At 44.2% G+C, this 16,642-nt stretch overlaps 1 protein-coding gene across 5 annotated transcripts in view; it reads left to right on the forward strand.

Annotated features, from left to right (window-relative positions):
* Positions 1 to 16,642, forward strand: part of TLK1 (tousled like kinase 1) — a 706,650-nt gene that overhangs the window by 584,471 nt on the left and 105,537 nt on the right. For all 5 annotated transcript variants that reach the window (XM_063933490.1, XM_063933489.1, XM_063933486.1 and 2 more), the window contains exon 3: positions 10,303 to 10,374. In XM_063933490.1, the coding sequence (XP_063789560.1) occupies positions 10,303 to 10,374 (72 nt within the window). The remainder of the gene's footprint in view (positions 1 to 10,302; positions 10,375 to 16,642) is intronic.

Genomic DNA, 16,642 nt, shown 5'->3' on the forward strand with positions numbered 1-16,642 from the left:
ATATGCACCCAACAAGTTGGGTGCCCCTGCTTCTAAGCAGACGATTGCTCGTTGGATTTGTAACACAATTCAACTTGCTCATTCTGTGGCAGGCCTGCCACAGCCTAAATCTGTTAAGGCCCATTCCACAAGGAAGGTGGGCTCATCTTGGGCGGCTGCCCGAGGGGTCTCGGCATTACAATTCTGCCGAGCAGCTACGTGGTCGGGGGAAAACACGTTTGTAAAATTCTACAAATTTGATACCCTGGCAAAAGAGGACTTGGAATTCTCTCATTCGGTGCTGCAGAGTCATCCGCACTCTCCCGCCCGTTTGGGAGCTTTGGTATAATCCCCATGGTCCTTTCAGGAACCCCAGCATCCACTTAGGACGATAGAGAAAATAAGAATTTACTTACCGATAATTCTATTTCTCGGAGTCCGTAGTGGATGCTGGGCGCCCATCCCAAGTGCGGATTATCTGCAATACTGTACATAGTTATTGTTAACAAATTCGGGTTATATTGTTAAGGAGCCATCTTTAAGAGGCTCTTTCTGTTATCATACTGTTAACTGGGTTTAGATCACAAGTTGTACGGTGTGATTGGTGTGGCTGGTATGAGTCTTACCCGGGATTCAAATTGCCTCCCTTATTGTGTACGCTCGTCCGGGCACAGTACCTAACTGGAGTCTGGAGGAGGGTCATAGGGGGAGGAGCCAGTGCACACCACCTGATCTGGTAAAAGCTTTACTTTTTTGTGCCCTGTCTCCTGCGGAGCCGCTATTCCCCATGGTCCTTTCAGGAACCCCAGCATCCACTACGGACTCCGAGAAATAGAATTATCGGTAAGTAAATTCTTATTATTGGCTATCGGACGTCACGTGTTTTGGTTAGCCAATAAGAAAAATCCAGAAAATAAGAAATGGCGATAATTCTGGCGTAAAGAACCAAGTAAATCTGAACCCGCTCATCTTTACTTAGAAGTCCTTTCTGGGGCACAGGATGGAAGTATAGCTACTGAGTTTTACCCCACCGTATGTCATTTCATACATGGTAGTTGGATGGTTCAGGCCAAATCCTTGGTAGAGTAGAACGAGAAGATAACATCAGCAAAAGAATTGTGTAATACAGACAGCTGTACATACACTTTTGCTGCACCTGTGCCAAACATTCCTTCTCGGTGCGCCAGTTCCAGCGTGAAACGGCTTATGTCGAATATATTTTTCGCTCGAATGTGCATATTAATCACAATGCGATGTGTCAAAATTGCGTCACGAGACAGCACTGATTAATTTGATATGCAACACTTGTGTATCTGTGTGCGACTTAGTCTGATTCTGTATATGAAGTGCTACGATACAGTGGTCACTGCTTTTTTTTTTCAGGCCAATTTCTGTAGTTCTTAATATACAAGCGCAATTAGAATTTGCTGCGCTATATAAGAAACTTAATAAATAAATATACATATTCATACTCTGTCGCACAGATGTTCTAGTGGTGCTGATCACATTAATCAGTGCAGTCTCCTGAATCGGTGTTGTCGCATCTGATTTTCACTAAGACGCACATTTGGGCAAAAAAGATGCTACACTGCTCAGTGTGGCTTATTCGCACCAGGAGCCTTGCGCCGCATGGAGTATTGAGGTTAGGTCATGCATGTCCAAACTGCAGCCCTCCAGCTGTTGAGAAACTACACATTCCAGCATGCCCTGACACAGCTTTAGCATTATCTGACTGCAAAACTGTGTCAGGGCATGCTGGGATATGTAGTTTCACAACAGCTGGAGGGCCGCAGTTTGGACATGCCTGGGTAAGGCAGTGTCAAATGTTATCAAAAATCCTATAACTGGTGCAAAATATATTCTAGCGTGCCCCTGTTGTCCTAGTCAACCTATGATTTTGTTCTGACTATTGCTATGGATGTTGAAGTTTCTAATTACGTTAGGATTGACAACAATGTCTACTTTACCCCCCTACATGTCACCAGGTCCTGTAGCGTTGCGGGTTTTCGTTGCTTTAGTACATACTGCATTGTGCACGACCTGTTCACCCTCTAGTGATGACTATATTTCCTGCACTGTGCTCTTTCGCAGGCAGGCTTCCTTCACCATACAGCTGTGCCACATAGAGGAAGCTGGGCCAGGAGCAGGCATACTGCAAAATCTCATAGTTTAATTTGGAAGCCACAAGCGTGTGCTTCCAGTGTCCTTAGTCGTGTGTGTTTTATTTTCGCTATGTGGTAAAATAAATCTATAGGATTGTCTGCTTTAAGGCACATGTGAGCACATTTAACTATTGAACCATTTTTATTAAATAAGCCTGCTAGTGTTTTGTGGTAGCAATGTGGTAAAAACGGAACCATACCATAGTTTGTAAGGAGCTAATTAGAAGCTGTGGAGTTTGCAGTCCCTAGCGTGGTTTGTGGCAGTGCTGGAAATGATGGTAAGTATAACTAATAAAACTGATTAAAATGAAAATAATTGAAGGTGGGCCCATGGGGAAAATCCTATATTTTGGTATAATTATCGATTTAAATTGATGAAAATCGATCTAAACCGATGTTGTGTTTGAGGAGCTAAACTTAACACATTATTTTTGATAATAGTGCTTAAACCAATTACCCACAACTTCATCATAGGTGTAAGTAAGTGCTGGGCTCGCTGAGTTTTGTTTGCAGGCCCGTACAAAAATTTGCATATTTTGGGTGAGATCGGGTCACAATGGGGTCATATAGCGGTGCCTTTGCCATTTACAGACCGTTGCAGTTGCGACTTGCCCTCTTCTCGTGTAGTTGGGTTTAGTTATTAATGTTTAAATGTTAGTAAATGTGTGTTTTTGCCCCTGAAACACAACATTGATTTAGATCAGGCCTGGCCAACCTGTGTCTCTCCAGCTGTTGTAAAACTACACATCCCAGCATGCTCTGCCACAGTTTTAGCATTTCCTAATAGCAAGTGTGTAGAAGGGCATGCTGGGACTCGTAGTTTCACTACGGCTTGAGAGCCACATGTTGGCCAGGCCTGATTTAGATGGTTTTAAAATTGATACAAATTATTGTAGAAAATATACTCCTGAGACATAGGGGTCGGCTGGCAGAATCCATTATACACCAGATGGTCACAGTTCTTAACTGGTTATTTCAGGATAGGGTTGTCCGTGCAAGTTCTTGTTGTTCTAGACTGAAAGGGGTCTCCATTGATTTACATCTCTGAGATTTGCCAAGCCAGTAGCACCAAACAAGGAGAGCAACTTTCCAAACGAACCTCTTAATCACTCAGCCAGGCTTTAGAAGCCTGTTACTAAAACAGCTGCAAACATAGTGTAGAAAGTGCAACACGCTTACTTGATGTCCTTAACTCCTCTTTTCCCAGTGAGACAATCGCTGGGGGTTTAACAAGGTGACACCTTATCCAAGAGCTCCCATAAAGTGGAATCTACTGAAACAAAAGCTCAAATTCATCCAGAATTAACTTGAATGTAGATATGAAAAAGATCGCACTATGGCAAATGTGAAGATGTTCTAAGCAGTGTGGCTTCCAGTTGGGTCTTTATATGATCTTACGTTAATTTTCTTATCTTTTGGAAATGGAACCAATGGTAAAACTTTCACTTTTGGTGTAGCACTCACTTGCAGGGTGTCCTATCTGTTGTAGTCTGTAAGCAGCGATTGTGGCTCAGAACATGGCTGCTGTCAGAGTATGTGTGTTGGGGAAACGTATTAGTTTAACACATTCTCTGACACACCGGCAGCCAGCCGTCTGATGTTCAGAGCAGGGCACCAGTGTCTGTTTGGGGTGCTTTGTTTACAACTGTACCAAGCCGGTCAATACAAATCTATTTTAAATATCTTAAAGGCACCCAGGGGACCAAATATAATAGCATGCGGGATTTGGAAAGTGCAGAGATTTCCGTAATTTAGCCGTGAGATTTAATGCTGCAATTTCTCCTTTAAAGGCAAAACCAAGTGCTAAATCTGCGAAATTTCAGTACTTTCCAAATCCCGCAGGCTATTGCATTTGGCCCAAGTTGGTTTTTAGTTTCTATATACTTATGTTGTCTAGCTTGTATTGAAACATAGTTTTCAGCATTTTTTCTTTGGGTTGTAACTATTACTGAAAACCTGTATAGGAATACTGCTGGGCCCAGACCCAATGGGGTTTGTACTATAATAACTTTTTTGAGCAAAAGCAGAATTTACACTGGTTACGATCATCAACTATTAGTTACACCTCTACAGATACACTTTTGGCAGTATTCAATTACCACCGCAGCTAATTTACCTGCACGGGGCTATCCAGTTAGCCCCGAAACAGGCGCTTATCAGGGATGTTGTAAACAAAATCCGCGATAAGCTTGCATTTTTTTTTTCCCGATCGCGGCTGCGAAAACACATAAGTCCTAAACTTTTCAAGGATCCTATCCAGTAGAGGTGGTGAAACATGGGGCGTTTCTGCAATTTTTTTTTTTTTTTCTTCTTCCCAATGTTTCCCCCGTATTTTTATTTTTTCTCTTCAGGCTAAAAACACAGGTCCAGTGAAACCTGCGTGTTTTCGGTTGAAACAGCTGTTTCCGGGGAATTAACTGCAGATAATTGGATACCCCCCTATATGTTTTCACATTATGGAAAAAAATAGGGGCCAATTGAATAGCCTGAAACAATTTGTCCCTAAAAAATGAACCAAAACAACCACAAACATTTTTCGGGTCTAAGTGGATACCACCCTTTTTTTCTTATGTGTTTCAAAAATATAAATTGGCTACTGTTTAAAGTAACATGCATATTGCATATGTAATTACATTAGCAGTAATGTAAAGGGGCCTTTAATCTTAGGGTGATATATAGGAATATTTACATCCCCTGAAACAAGCGGTGACCTTGTATTGGAATGTGGCTGGCTTCCATGCTTTTACTTTAATCATAGAGTAATAATCTGTTTATATAAGGCAGGGTCCTAGAGCACATGATCTCCAGGGTGTTTGCAATAAATCATCCAGAATGAAATAGGGTGCCATCCGGTCAGTTCCATTTATCAGTCCGTGAGTGTAAATGCCCTGTCTCCTGGGCCCTTTGTGTCGCGGTAATTTATATCATGTGTCAGCACAGTCACAAGTCTTTTACTCAAGTTTGGTTCTTTCAGCACAAGTTTCCTGAACAGCTTTCAGTCATGATTACCGTTAACCTCCTTTTACTAGATTGGCAAGTGTTTGGGTCTCTTACTACCGTTTAGAATTAATCCTTTAGTGCTCCGTAATTAATATGGGATACAGTCAGTGCAAGCTACATTTAAAGCAGAGGCACGTAAAACCACAAGATGGTTGAACTGGATTAATCTGTTGTCTCAGTGAGAGCCAACCCTGTTGGAAGATGCAGTGCTTCCTCCTCCCTGAATTGTAAACAGTGGATGTTGCCAGGTTTTAGGTGTCAGTAGAGCAGTGTTTCCCAACCGCGGTCCTCAAGGCACACTAACAGTCCTGGTTTTAGTGATATCCAGGCTTGAACACAGGTGACTTAATTAGTACCTCAGTTATTTTGATTTAACCATCTGTGCTGCAGCCTGGATTTCACTAAAACCTGCACTGTTGGTGTGCCTTGAGGACCGCGGTTGGGAATGCCTGCAGTAGAGGTTTCATGTTTTAATGAACACAAAACAGAAGCGATTGTTTGGTGCTGATTCCTGTGATGTCGGCATGGAACAAGCGCCTGTCATTAGTACTCAGGGAGGGTTTGCCGTTTCCTAGTGAGACATTAGAGTGCACCAGTGCTTCTTAAAAGGAATGTGCGTGTTTTATTGCTAGAAATTTAAATTATTTTACCTGAAAGGAGAGGTGCCGTATTCCCCCAGATCAGAATCGGCTTTATTGGCTAGGTGTACTCTCATACACTAGGATTTTTTTGCGGGAGAGTGCATCGCCAAGCAGCAAAATTAAGGGAGAATACATAGCATAAAAAGGGGGAAAAACGTGTACATTACAAACATTACACGTATGAGTTCATACTGCACATTGCAACTGTACGATAAACTCGACATATTAGACATATTATACATGTTAGACTTCATATACTGTTCAGCTGGTGGACAGCTAGTGGGAAGAAGCTTTTAAAGGATCTGGTCGACTTCACGGTAATGGACCTGTAGGGTCTGCCAGATGGAAGCGGTTCAAACAGTTTGTGACCTGGGTGCAGAATTTCGGCCACGATTTTCTCCGCTCGCTCCCTGACCCTTGACTAGTATAATTACTGGATGGGAGGGAGGCCAGCCCCAACAATCTTTTCAGCTGTCCTCACCAGCCTTTGCAGCCCTCATCTGTCACTCTCATTGGCAGCTCCATACCAGACTGTGATCGAGGAACATGGGACCGATTCTACGATCACTGTGTAGAAGATGAGCAGCAGCTTCTGCGGGATGTTGAATTTCCTGAGTGGCCAGTGCTTATCTTGGGTCCCCATTTGAGGTCTCGGGAAATTTTTGCCCCTAGGAATTTGAAGGAGTCAACCCACGAAACCACGCTGTCGACTATTACAAGTGGTTGCATGGCATTGGGTTTTCTTCTGAAGTCCACCACCATCTCATCTATTTTGAAGGGATTTAGGTCAAGGTTGTTCCTGCCGCACCACTGCGTTAGCCGTTCCACTTCGCGTCTGTATGCAGATTCGTCTTCGTCCTTGATTAAGCTGATGACGGTGGTGTCATCTGCAAATTTTATTATTTTTACTAATTGCTTGGCCAAGGTGCAGTCGGTATATACAGAGAAGAGCAGGGTGGAGAGGACACATCCTTGAGGGGCCCCTGTGCTGATCGTGTGCCCACTAGGCGTGAATGAGCCGGCTTTCACCGCCTGTTTCTTTGCTGTTAGGATGTCGACGATCCAGAAGCATATTGATTCTGGGACCCCTAAGAAGAGGAGTTTGGCTTGCAGGATAATGGGGACGATTGTGTTGAATGCTGAACTGAAGTCGACAAATAGGACCCTTGCATATTCCGTATGGTTTAGCACCAGACATCTTGTTCATGAATATTAAACCCTGAGATTTTTACTTTAGAATGCTTGTATTGAGAGTTGCTCCATCCTCTGCGATGATTTTGTGTATGTCCAGTGTGCTGGTTTTATTGACTTAATTGGGTGTGTGTGTGTGTGTGTGTGTGTGTGTGTGTGTGTGTGTGTGTGTGTGTGTGTGTGTGTGTGTGTGTTTGTGTTTGTAGTACTCAGATCGACCATCCTGCACAACTCATTTGGATTTAACCAGGTAGGATTGTAAACACACTCAGCCAATGAATGCACCAAACTTGCATCTGCCTGGTTATCTGACGACATGACGATTGGAGCATACAGATTTCCATTGCACTTGTGTGTCCTAAATGGCTACATCCAGCCTAGAACAATTCTACTGTAACGTCACCTGTCTGTGTTAAGATCCAACCATTCCCCAGAGTAGCCCATATCTGTGGCCGAACTGGACAGTCAGACCTCTCAGCAGTGTGATAAGCCGGTGACTGTGCTAGGGTAGTAGGAACAGTCACTGGCTGGATAGATTCATTTTTTTCAGGAAATGTTTAAACTTCAATTTAATTTTAATTGCTATGTTATTTTTTGTTTCATGACACACCCCACGTGATGCTATTTTGGGCCAGGTTAGTGTAACTTGGCCAATCCCCCCAACCCAACATCGCCATCTTTGTGGCCAGTCTTTTCTTCCATCAGACTAATAGACTATGGGGTATATGCAATTGCGGTCGAATTCCCGAAATTGTCGAAAAACTGGACTTTTTCGCCCCCCCCAAAAAATCGACAATGCAATACAGTACTTTCCGTCAAAAAAACGGACTTTTTGAAATTCGACTTTTGTCAAATTCGACTTTTGTCAAATTCGACTTTTGTCAAATTCGACTTTTGTCAAATTCGACTTTTGTCAAATTCGATTTTTGTCAAATTCGACTTTTGTCAAATTCGACTTTTGTCAAATTCGACTTTTCTGCAATGGTACAAATGCGGCAATTCGACAAAAGTATATTCAATTGAAGTTTGGAAATTCGACAACAGTGCTTTTAGACAGTAAATTCGTCATTTTCAATCCGCCACACTTTGGTGGGTGAAACTAATAAAAAAAATTTAAAACATGTTTTTTTTGGTGGTTTTTTTTTATTGGTAATAGCATATCTATTTATATTAGAAGGGATTAGGTACTTGGTTTGTCTTTTTGGGAGGCACAAGTATTATTTATATATTTTTAAAAATATATATATTTTTTTTTAGACGGAATGGTAAAATCCCGAAAAAAAAATGGCGTGGGGTCCCCCCTCCAAAGCATAACCAGCCTCGGGCTCTTCGAGCTGGTCCTGGTTCTAAAAATCCGGGGAAAAAATGGACAGGGGATCCCCCGTATTTTTGAAACCAGCCCCAGGGCTCTGCGCCTGGTGCTGGTGCAAAAAATACGGGGGACAAAAAGAGTAGGGGTCCCCCGTATTTTTTACACCAGCATCGGGCTCCACTAGCTGGACAGATAATGCCACAGCGGGGGATCACTTTTATACAGCGCCCTGCGGCCGTGGCATTAAATATCCAACTAGTCACCCCTGGCCGGGGTACCCTGGGGGAGTGGGGACCCAATCAAAGGGTCCCGTCCCCCCCAGCCACCCAAGGGCCAGGGGGTGAAGCCCGAGGCTGTCCCCCCCCCCCTTCAAGGGCTGCGGATGGGAGGCTGATAGCCTTGAGAAAATGTAAAGAATATTGTTTTTTCCTGTAGTACTACAAGTCCCAGCAAGCCTCCCCCGCAAGCTGGTACTTGGAGAACCACAAGTACCAGCATGCGGGGGGGAAACGGGCCCGCTGGTACCTGTAGTACTACTGGAAAAAAAATACCCAAATAAAAACAGGAGACACACACCTTGAGAGTAAAACTTTATTACACACCTGCCGACACACACATACTTACCTATGTTGACCCGCCGACTGCCACGTCTCCTGATCCGACGATCCGGGGTACCTGTGAATCAAATTATACTCACCTCAATCCAGTGTCCAGATATAAATCCTCGTATTTGGCAAAAAAACAAACCGCATTTACCCGGACCACGCACTGAAAGGGGTCCCATGTTTACACATCAAACCCCTTTCCCCGAATGCCGGGACACCACGTGACTGCTGTCACCGAGGTCCCTTCATTCAAGTTATTGCTAAGAGTGCTGCTAACTAGGAATCTACTGTACCTGCATTAGTTTACCTGTAACATTAGTGAATAGTCGGAAAACGCAAGTTTGAAAACAGATCATTTAGGATGTAGCTTATGGAGGTATGGATAGGACAAGAGAAAATACTTTCTTTTATCAGTATTCAATTAGCAGCGATATGTTGCCTGGATGTGTTGCTGCGCAATTCACAACTTAAGACGATATCCCAACATCAAAGATCTCCAGCGCATGTCTATAGGGTGCAAGGAAAATATAGTGCAATGTTGCTGGACATGAGGTGTCTGAGAAATGCTGGCCCCTTGTGGCAATGGGCGCTAGTTGTATCGCCCCTTTTATGTTTTTATTGCCATTTGTATATGACACGCGAGAGATGTCCGGTTCCAGATCAGTGGTTATGACAGATTTTGGCCGTAGTAGGTGTCCATTATCACTAAAATGGTAAAGGGGGGTACACACGGAGAGATCCGTGCTTAAATTCGAAGCAATCTGACAACAGCGATGTGCGGTCCCGCGAGTCGCTATCGCCGGCTCTAGATTTGAATATAGTGAGATCGCTCATTTCACCGCTTGGTGAAATGAGCGGCTCTCCCATCTCCCCTCCTATGTGCTGAGCGGGGTGAGAGATGTGTGCTGAGCCGTCTGTGCTAGATCGCTCAGCACAGATCTCCCCCATGTGTACGGGGCTTAAACCTAGTGGGCCCTACACACCTGGCGATTGGCCGGAAGTTTCTTCACTCCCCCCGTCACCCGGCCCCATAGCCCTGCATTCTAATATGGACGAGATTGTCCATATCGGCCTGCATGTATTAGCGACCTGGCACCAACGATAAACGAGCACGGGGCCGCGCATCTTTCATTGTTGGTGCCTACACACTGGAAGATAAGAACGATATGTCGTTCATTAATGAACAAGATCGTTCATATCTTTCAGTGTTACCGCGTAGTGTGTAGGGCCTATAAGGTGGTGTTATATTGTTTAATGAAAAGTAAGCTGGTTTCGTATCTTTTGTTTGCTATAAGTTACTTTTATTAATTAGTTACATTTGACGGTGTGATAAACAAACTGCTCCTTTGTTTTGCACAATTGTGTACCTTGGTCATGTTGCTCATTTTCTCCTGCCTATATTTGTCTAACAGGCCTCAACAAACAATGAAAGCTCCAACCATAGTTTTGGAAGCCTGGGTTCTTTAAGCGACAAAGAGTCAGAGGTATGTGGATTCTATTTCTCTCCTAATTTGGATATTTATCATATGTTGTATTTATCTACTTCTTCCTCTTCCTATAATCAGAAGACTGTTAGTAACCGTTCATAACAGAATCTTGTAGTTTATTTATATATATATAATTTTTTTCCTTTTTTACATTTCTGAGTATTTATAGATCGTAATCACATTTACACAGGAGTCTGACTGTGACGCCTGCCATTCATCAGATTTCAGAATGAGTGGGCGTTTTAAAGAGCCCTAATCGCTGCATACCCACTCACAGCCTCACATAATATTTATTCCTATTTACACCAGTCCGTTCAGCAATAAGGTCCACTAGTTTTTATAAGTTACGCAATCTGTTTTTCATAGACCAGGTTACCAGATTGCAGAGGGTATAGGACAAACGTGGCATAGGAATTTGGCAGCATTCTCGCGAGAGCTCAGTCTTGGTTTCTTCTTTGATCTGCTAGGATAAATGCTGCTATGATACTTTAATAGCTTATTATGGCTTGTTTCTGACGAGCTAAAGTGTTTTACCGTCATATTACTTGGCCCGGATTTCTGCAGTATTTTTTTTTTGCTAGGGGAAAACAATACATAAAGTGTTATTGAGCGTTAGAACTTTGGAAGCAGCTAGTGACATTAGTGATGTGACTGAACAGAAGAGATCTGCAGCTTTTATACTAAAGCCTAAACGCACTGCTTACACAATGCAGGGGTGACATCAGCCTGAGAGGAGAGCTGAGTGGTGTTCAGTCTCTTCTGCACGCATTGTGGGGGTAGAAGTAGCGGCAAATAGTTTTTGTATTGGTTTTGTACAAGTAGTAAGAGGACACTTCTTTATGTTATACAGCATACTGTAGTAACATAGTCTACTAGAGTGCAATGGTGGTCGGTGGGGTTGGAGTTTGTATGTTTTTCCCTATACATATAGGTTTCTTCCAGGTGCTTTTTATTTTTTTTTCCTACCTTTGTCCAAAAGCATTTTTTTAGGTTATCCTTTATCCATAAAAGCTACTGGAATAACGATTGTGGGTATACATGTTCATGTGTGTGGGAACCGTGCTAGTACCGGGCAACAGGCAGTTGATAATTACAGATACAGTGCTAATTCCTAGTGTTGGGCAGTTGGTGGTTACTGGCAAATTAGTTTCTAGTGTAATTGACCCTAGTGTGTGTTTGTGTAGTAGAGGTGCTACATAAATAGAGCATGGTGATAATAACAGAATGCCAGCACAGCTTTCGGGAGTGCTCACCTTTGCCACGCTGTTGGCAAACGTGCAATTCACGGTGATAAAGTTATTCGTACACACGTGCAGGCTGATGCAATGTATACATGGAGTTCTACAGCAGAAATAGATCGCCTGTATTACATCTAGGGGATGTAGCCTTAATATCCCATTAAGGGAGAAAAAAAGAGAGACATTGTTTCCCCCAGCACCCTCCGTGATAACAGTAACCAGATATAAATCCTACATAATATTAGAATTCGGAGATCTTGGTTACATATATTTGCGCAATTGTGCGCGTATATATCCCATTAAGGGTTCATCTCTATTTAGTGCAGTAGTCAGGCATGTGCCTTCTGGTACCGGTCTTTTGCAGAGTTGGCCCATCGTAAAGTGCATCATATTTTTCTAATCAAGAAGTCTATTTGTTAAATTTTAAAAGGTAAAACACACATACACATACATATAAACAAATGAAAGGTAAAGGCCTGTACACACTAGGCTATACAGCAGACGATATCACTCTTTTTTTTATTTTTTATTTTTTTTAACCCTCCTGAGCGATATCATTTACTGTGTTGCCCAGTGTGTACGCTGCTGAAGACTGCCGATGCGCTGCCCCACAGGTCGCTAGCGACCCTCGGTGTTGGCTGTGCATGCAATTCAATTTGGAGTAATCATCCAAAGCTGCATGTACCGCCTGGCCGCGGCATGATGTCACTGTGCGATCTCACTAGCGATATCGCACAGTATGTATGCCCACATCGGGCGGCCCGTCATGGAGCACATTGCCTAGTGTGTACGCCCCTTAAAACAGATGTATAGATTTAAACAAGCAACAGAAAAATTAAAACAGTTGACAATAATAGCACAAAAACAATGTACGCTGAGACCACGTAAGATACTAAGGGGGTATCCAATGAGCCGCGATAATGTGATCAGCGATCGCGTCTAAGGTTATTGCACCGATCTCCTGAAAAATCAGCTTATCGCAGCCTGCGTGCTCCTGTTTATCGCACCTATCCTATTCCAAAATGGAGAACTGGATTTGCGCAATAATTGTAGCCAGCAAAAAGAGTATAGGAGATAATATGGAAATCTGCCTGTACCCCCAAAAAAGCCAAACTAATATAGGAAAACATAGAAGTCTATTAGTGGCCATATTAAAACTATTTGGTGTAATTAAATTGTGTCAAATGTCTGTTTTGTATGCATATTTTTAAAAATATAGAAAGCTTTTATTTTATTTTTTTCCACCAAAATAAATGCTCATTAAATTTGGGGTACATAAAAATGTATACATGTATACATTTGGGTCATTTTAGGGCACTTTCTTTTTTTCTTTTTCGGAAAACAGTGGAAACGGACTACTCCCATCTGTGAACCTAAAAACACCTGTCCCACTCATAAAGCACCGTAATGTGCCTGTCCCATACCTTGTGCCCCAGTTTCTATCACTTTGCATTTTTTTACTCCAGTAATGTCATTATTGGGCAATTAAAGATAATTAAAAACTTCAAAGTGCCTAATTAGTCATATGGGGGGTTCTGAACCAAATCCCGAAATTTTTTACCTTAAAATAGGAGGAATTTTGTATTACTTAAAGATTGTGAAGATAGACTTGCGATAAACGCCATGGAGACTTTATGTCGATATTTTTTGCAACTAATTGGATACCAAGTTATTGCGGCTAATTGAATACCCCCCCAAGCACATACAAACAACAAGCACTGAAACATTACGTATAAGAATAAAAAATGACAATGAAGAAACAGACTATAAAGAACAAACGCAGACTATCAGGGCCGGCTCCAGGCCTACTAGCACCCTGAGCGAGAAAATGTAAAAGCGCCCCCCAACCCCTATGCGCGCGCCGAAGGCGCGCGCGCTTCGGGAAAAGTGGGCGTGGCCTCCTGGGAAAGTGGGTGTGGCCTCGTAACTTCATATTATTAAACTATAATAAATATATTTTTTCACACCCCCTCTATGCACACAATTAGCAGCCTTATGCAGAACAGCCACAGTAGTGTTCCTTACACACAATGTCTCCAGTGTAGTGCCAGCAACACATGACATGCCCCGCAGCAGTGCCAGCAACACATGACATGCCCCGCAGCAGTGCCAGCTACACATGACATGCCCCTCAACAGTGCCAGCTACACACAATAGACCCCCAGCAGTGCCAGCTACACATGATAGTGTTCACGTTTTAGGGCAGGGTGCTGAGCACAAGGAGGGCACATTTTTAAGTAAGGAGGGCAAAATGATGTACATACTGTAATGCTTGGTGCTCCTCCACCCACATGCTGAAGCATGGACAGTGCGCGCCGAAGGCGCGCAGCAAAAATTTAGGGGCGTTGCTTCGTGGGGAAGGTGCATGACCACAGAATAGTGGCAATTCGCATTACACCACATAGTAGTGCAGCTAATACACATTGCACCAGGTAGAACCTCCTATACACTTTGCGCCAGGCAGAGCACGTTAGACACTTTGCGCCAGGCAGAGCACGTTAGACACTTTGCGCCAGGCAGAGCACGTTAGACACTTTGCGCCAGGCAGAGCACGTTAGACACTTTGCGCCAGGCAGAGTACAATAGACACTTTGCGCCAGGCAGCGCACGATAGACACATTGCCTAGCCACAGACGCCTAGTAGATACACTACATGATATGCCCCCCAAGACACATTGCCTAGCCACAGACGCCTAGTAGATACACTACATGATATGCCCCCCAGCAGTGCCAGCTACACGTGACATGCCCCCCAGCAGTGCCAGCTACACGTGACATACCCCCCAGCAGTGCCAGCGACACGTGACATGCCCCCCAGCAGTGCCAGATACATAAATGGCCACACAGTGCAGATATGCCCCCAGTGCCAGATACATAAATGCCCCCACAATGCCAGATACATAAATGACCACACAATGCCAGATACATAAGTGCCCCCACAGTGCCAGATGCATCAATGACCCCACAGTGCCAGATACATAAGTACCAGATACATAAGTGCCAGGTACATAAATGCCCCCAGTGCCACAAAACATAAATGCCCCCACAGTGCCAGATAAATAAATGCCCACCATGCCACAAAACATAAAAGCCCCCACAGTGCAGATATGCCCCCACAGTGACAGATACATAAATGCCCCCAGTGCCAGAAACATAAATGCCCCCACAGTGCCAAACATAAATGCCCCCACAGTGCAGATATGCCCCCACAGTGCCAGATACATAAATGCCCCCACAGTGCAGATATGACCCCACAGTGCCAGATATGCCCCCACAGTGCCCTGCCCAATACATAAATGCCCCCACAGTGCCAGAAACATAATGCCCCCACAGTGCAGATATGCCCCCACAGTGCCTGAAAAATAATGCCCCCACAGTGCAGATATGCCCCCAGTGCCTGAAAAATAATGCCCCCACAGTGCAGATATGCCCCCACAGTGCCAGAAAAATAATGCCCCCACAGTGCAGATATGCCCCCACAGTGCCAGAAAAATAATGCCCCCACAGTGCCAGAAAAATAATGCCCCCACAGTGCAGATATGCCCCCACAGTGCCAGAAAAATAATGCCCCCACAGTGCAGATATGCCCCACAGTGCCAGAAACATAAACTGCCCCACACAGTGCCAGACAGATTTTAACTTACCTGTCACTGACACTGCGGTGCTGCTGGGAGCCGGGAATACTGCTGTGGGCGCGGGCGGGTGGGCGGGCTGCGGACGGAGGAACGAAACTGTCTTCGCGCTATGCACGCTGCGCGGCGCCGGCGTCCAACGTCAGACGCCGGCGCCGCACAGCGCGCTGCATAGCGCGCACACAAGCGGCCGGGAGTGGGACACACAGAGGCTGGCTCCAGGCAGGAATATGGCGGCCGCAGCGTGCGGCGCCCTGTAAGAGTGGCGCTCCGCGCGGCCGCTCTAGTCGAACATGCCTGGAGCCGGCCCTGCAGACTATGGTGCTAAAGTTAATAGGTAATGAGACGATGGGAACAGCCAGGGAGACAGTTTGGGGAATCACCAGGGTGTCTGGCATATTTGGAAGACTTCCACAGGGCCCACACCCTATCACATTTTAACGGAAACTTCTGTTTCACATACATAAATTGTTCATATGAAACAATGGAGTTGTCCAGACCTATCTAGGAAGAAAGAAAATTTGGGAAGCCATCCACTTCCTGGCAATACACAATTTGGCTAACGTGAAGAGCATAATGACTTACGCTAACGGTTTAGGACATTGCAATGGCAATATCAAACAGACACATTTTCGGGTCAGCCAGGCACAATCTAATGCCAGAAGTAGCCACACAACCCAGGACCTGAGACCAGAAGTAACCAATTAAAGGACAAGGCTAAATCATATGCCAAAAATCAGCAGCCAGCTTACCCAATTTAGCACAGGAAGTAGAAATCGAACTTCAAAGTCTTTCCTGATGCACAATGTAGCTGCTAAAATCTGGCATACGCCATACCTATACAAGTGGAACCCAAAAACAAAGCTCCAGTCCTCATCTGTAAGGGGACCCAACTCTGCCTTCCATTTAGCTCTTAACTCTGGCAGTGTGCATCTTGTTTACATAGATGTGTAATACACAGTATCTTGTACTAATTTAATCACAGACATGTTCATTACATTTAAGGATATGTACATTTACATTCAAATTTATTAACCTTAAGGTTGTTTTATCTTTTTTTCTCTGTCCTCCATCTGGGGGACGCTGCGCCGTTACTTGTGGGTTAGAGGTGTGTGGTAGTGGAGTTTGGCACAGAATCTATCAAAAGCTGACTCCTCCCCCCTCTAACCCCTCCCATCTCCTTCCTGCTCAGCCATATTCAGTTTTTAGTTTTGTGCCTGTGGAGTACAGACACAGTTTTTATTTCTCCTTAGATTTTTTTTTTTATATGTTGGACTTCGAAGAGACAGTCCCAACCCGACTATTCGTCACACCTCTCCCAGACGATCCCTCCAGACGTCAAGCTCTCCTTCAGGCAACAACAACCTTATTACAAAATGGAGTAGTCCTTCCGGT

Source organism: Pseudophryne corroboree, chromosome 7 (assembly GCF_028390025.1).
Source record: "Pseudophryne corroboree isolate aPseCor3 chromosome 7, aPseCor3.hap2, whole genome shotgun sequence".
Classification (NCBI taxonomy): Eukaryota; Metazoa; Chordata; class Amphibia; order Anura; family Myobatrachidae; genus Pseudophryne; species Pseudophryne corroboree.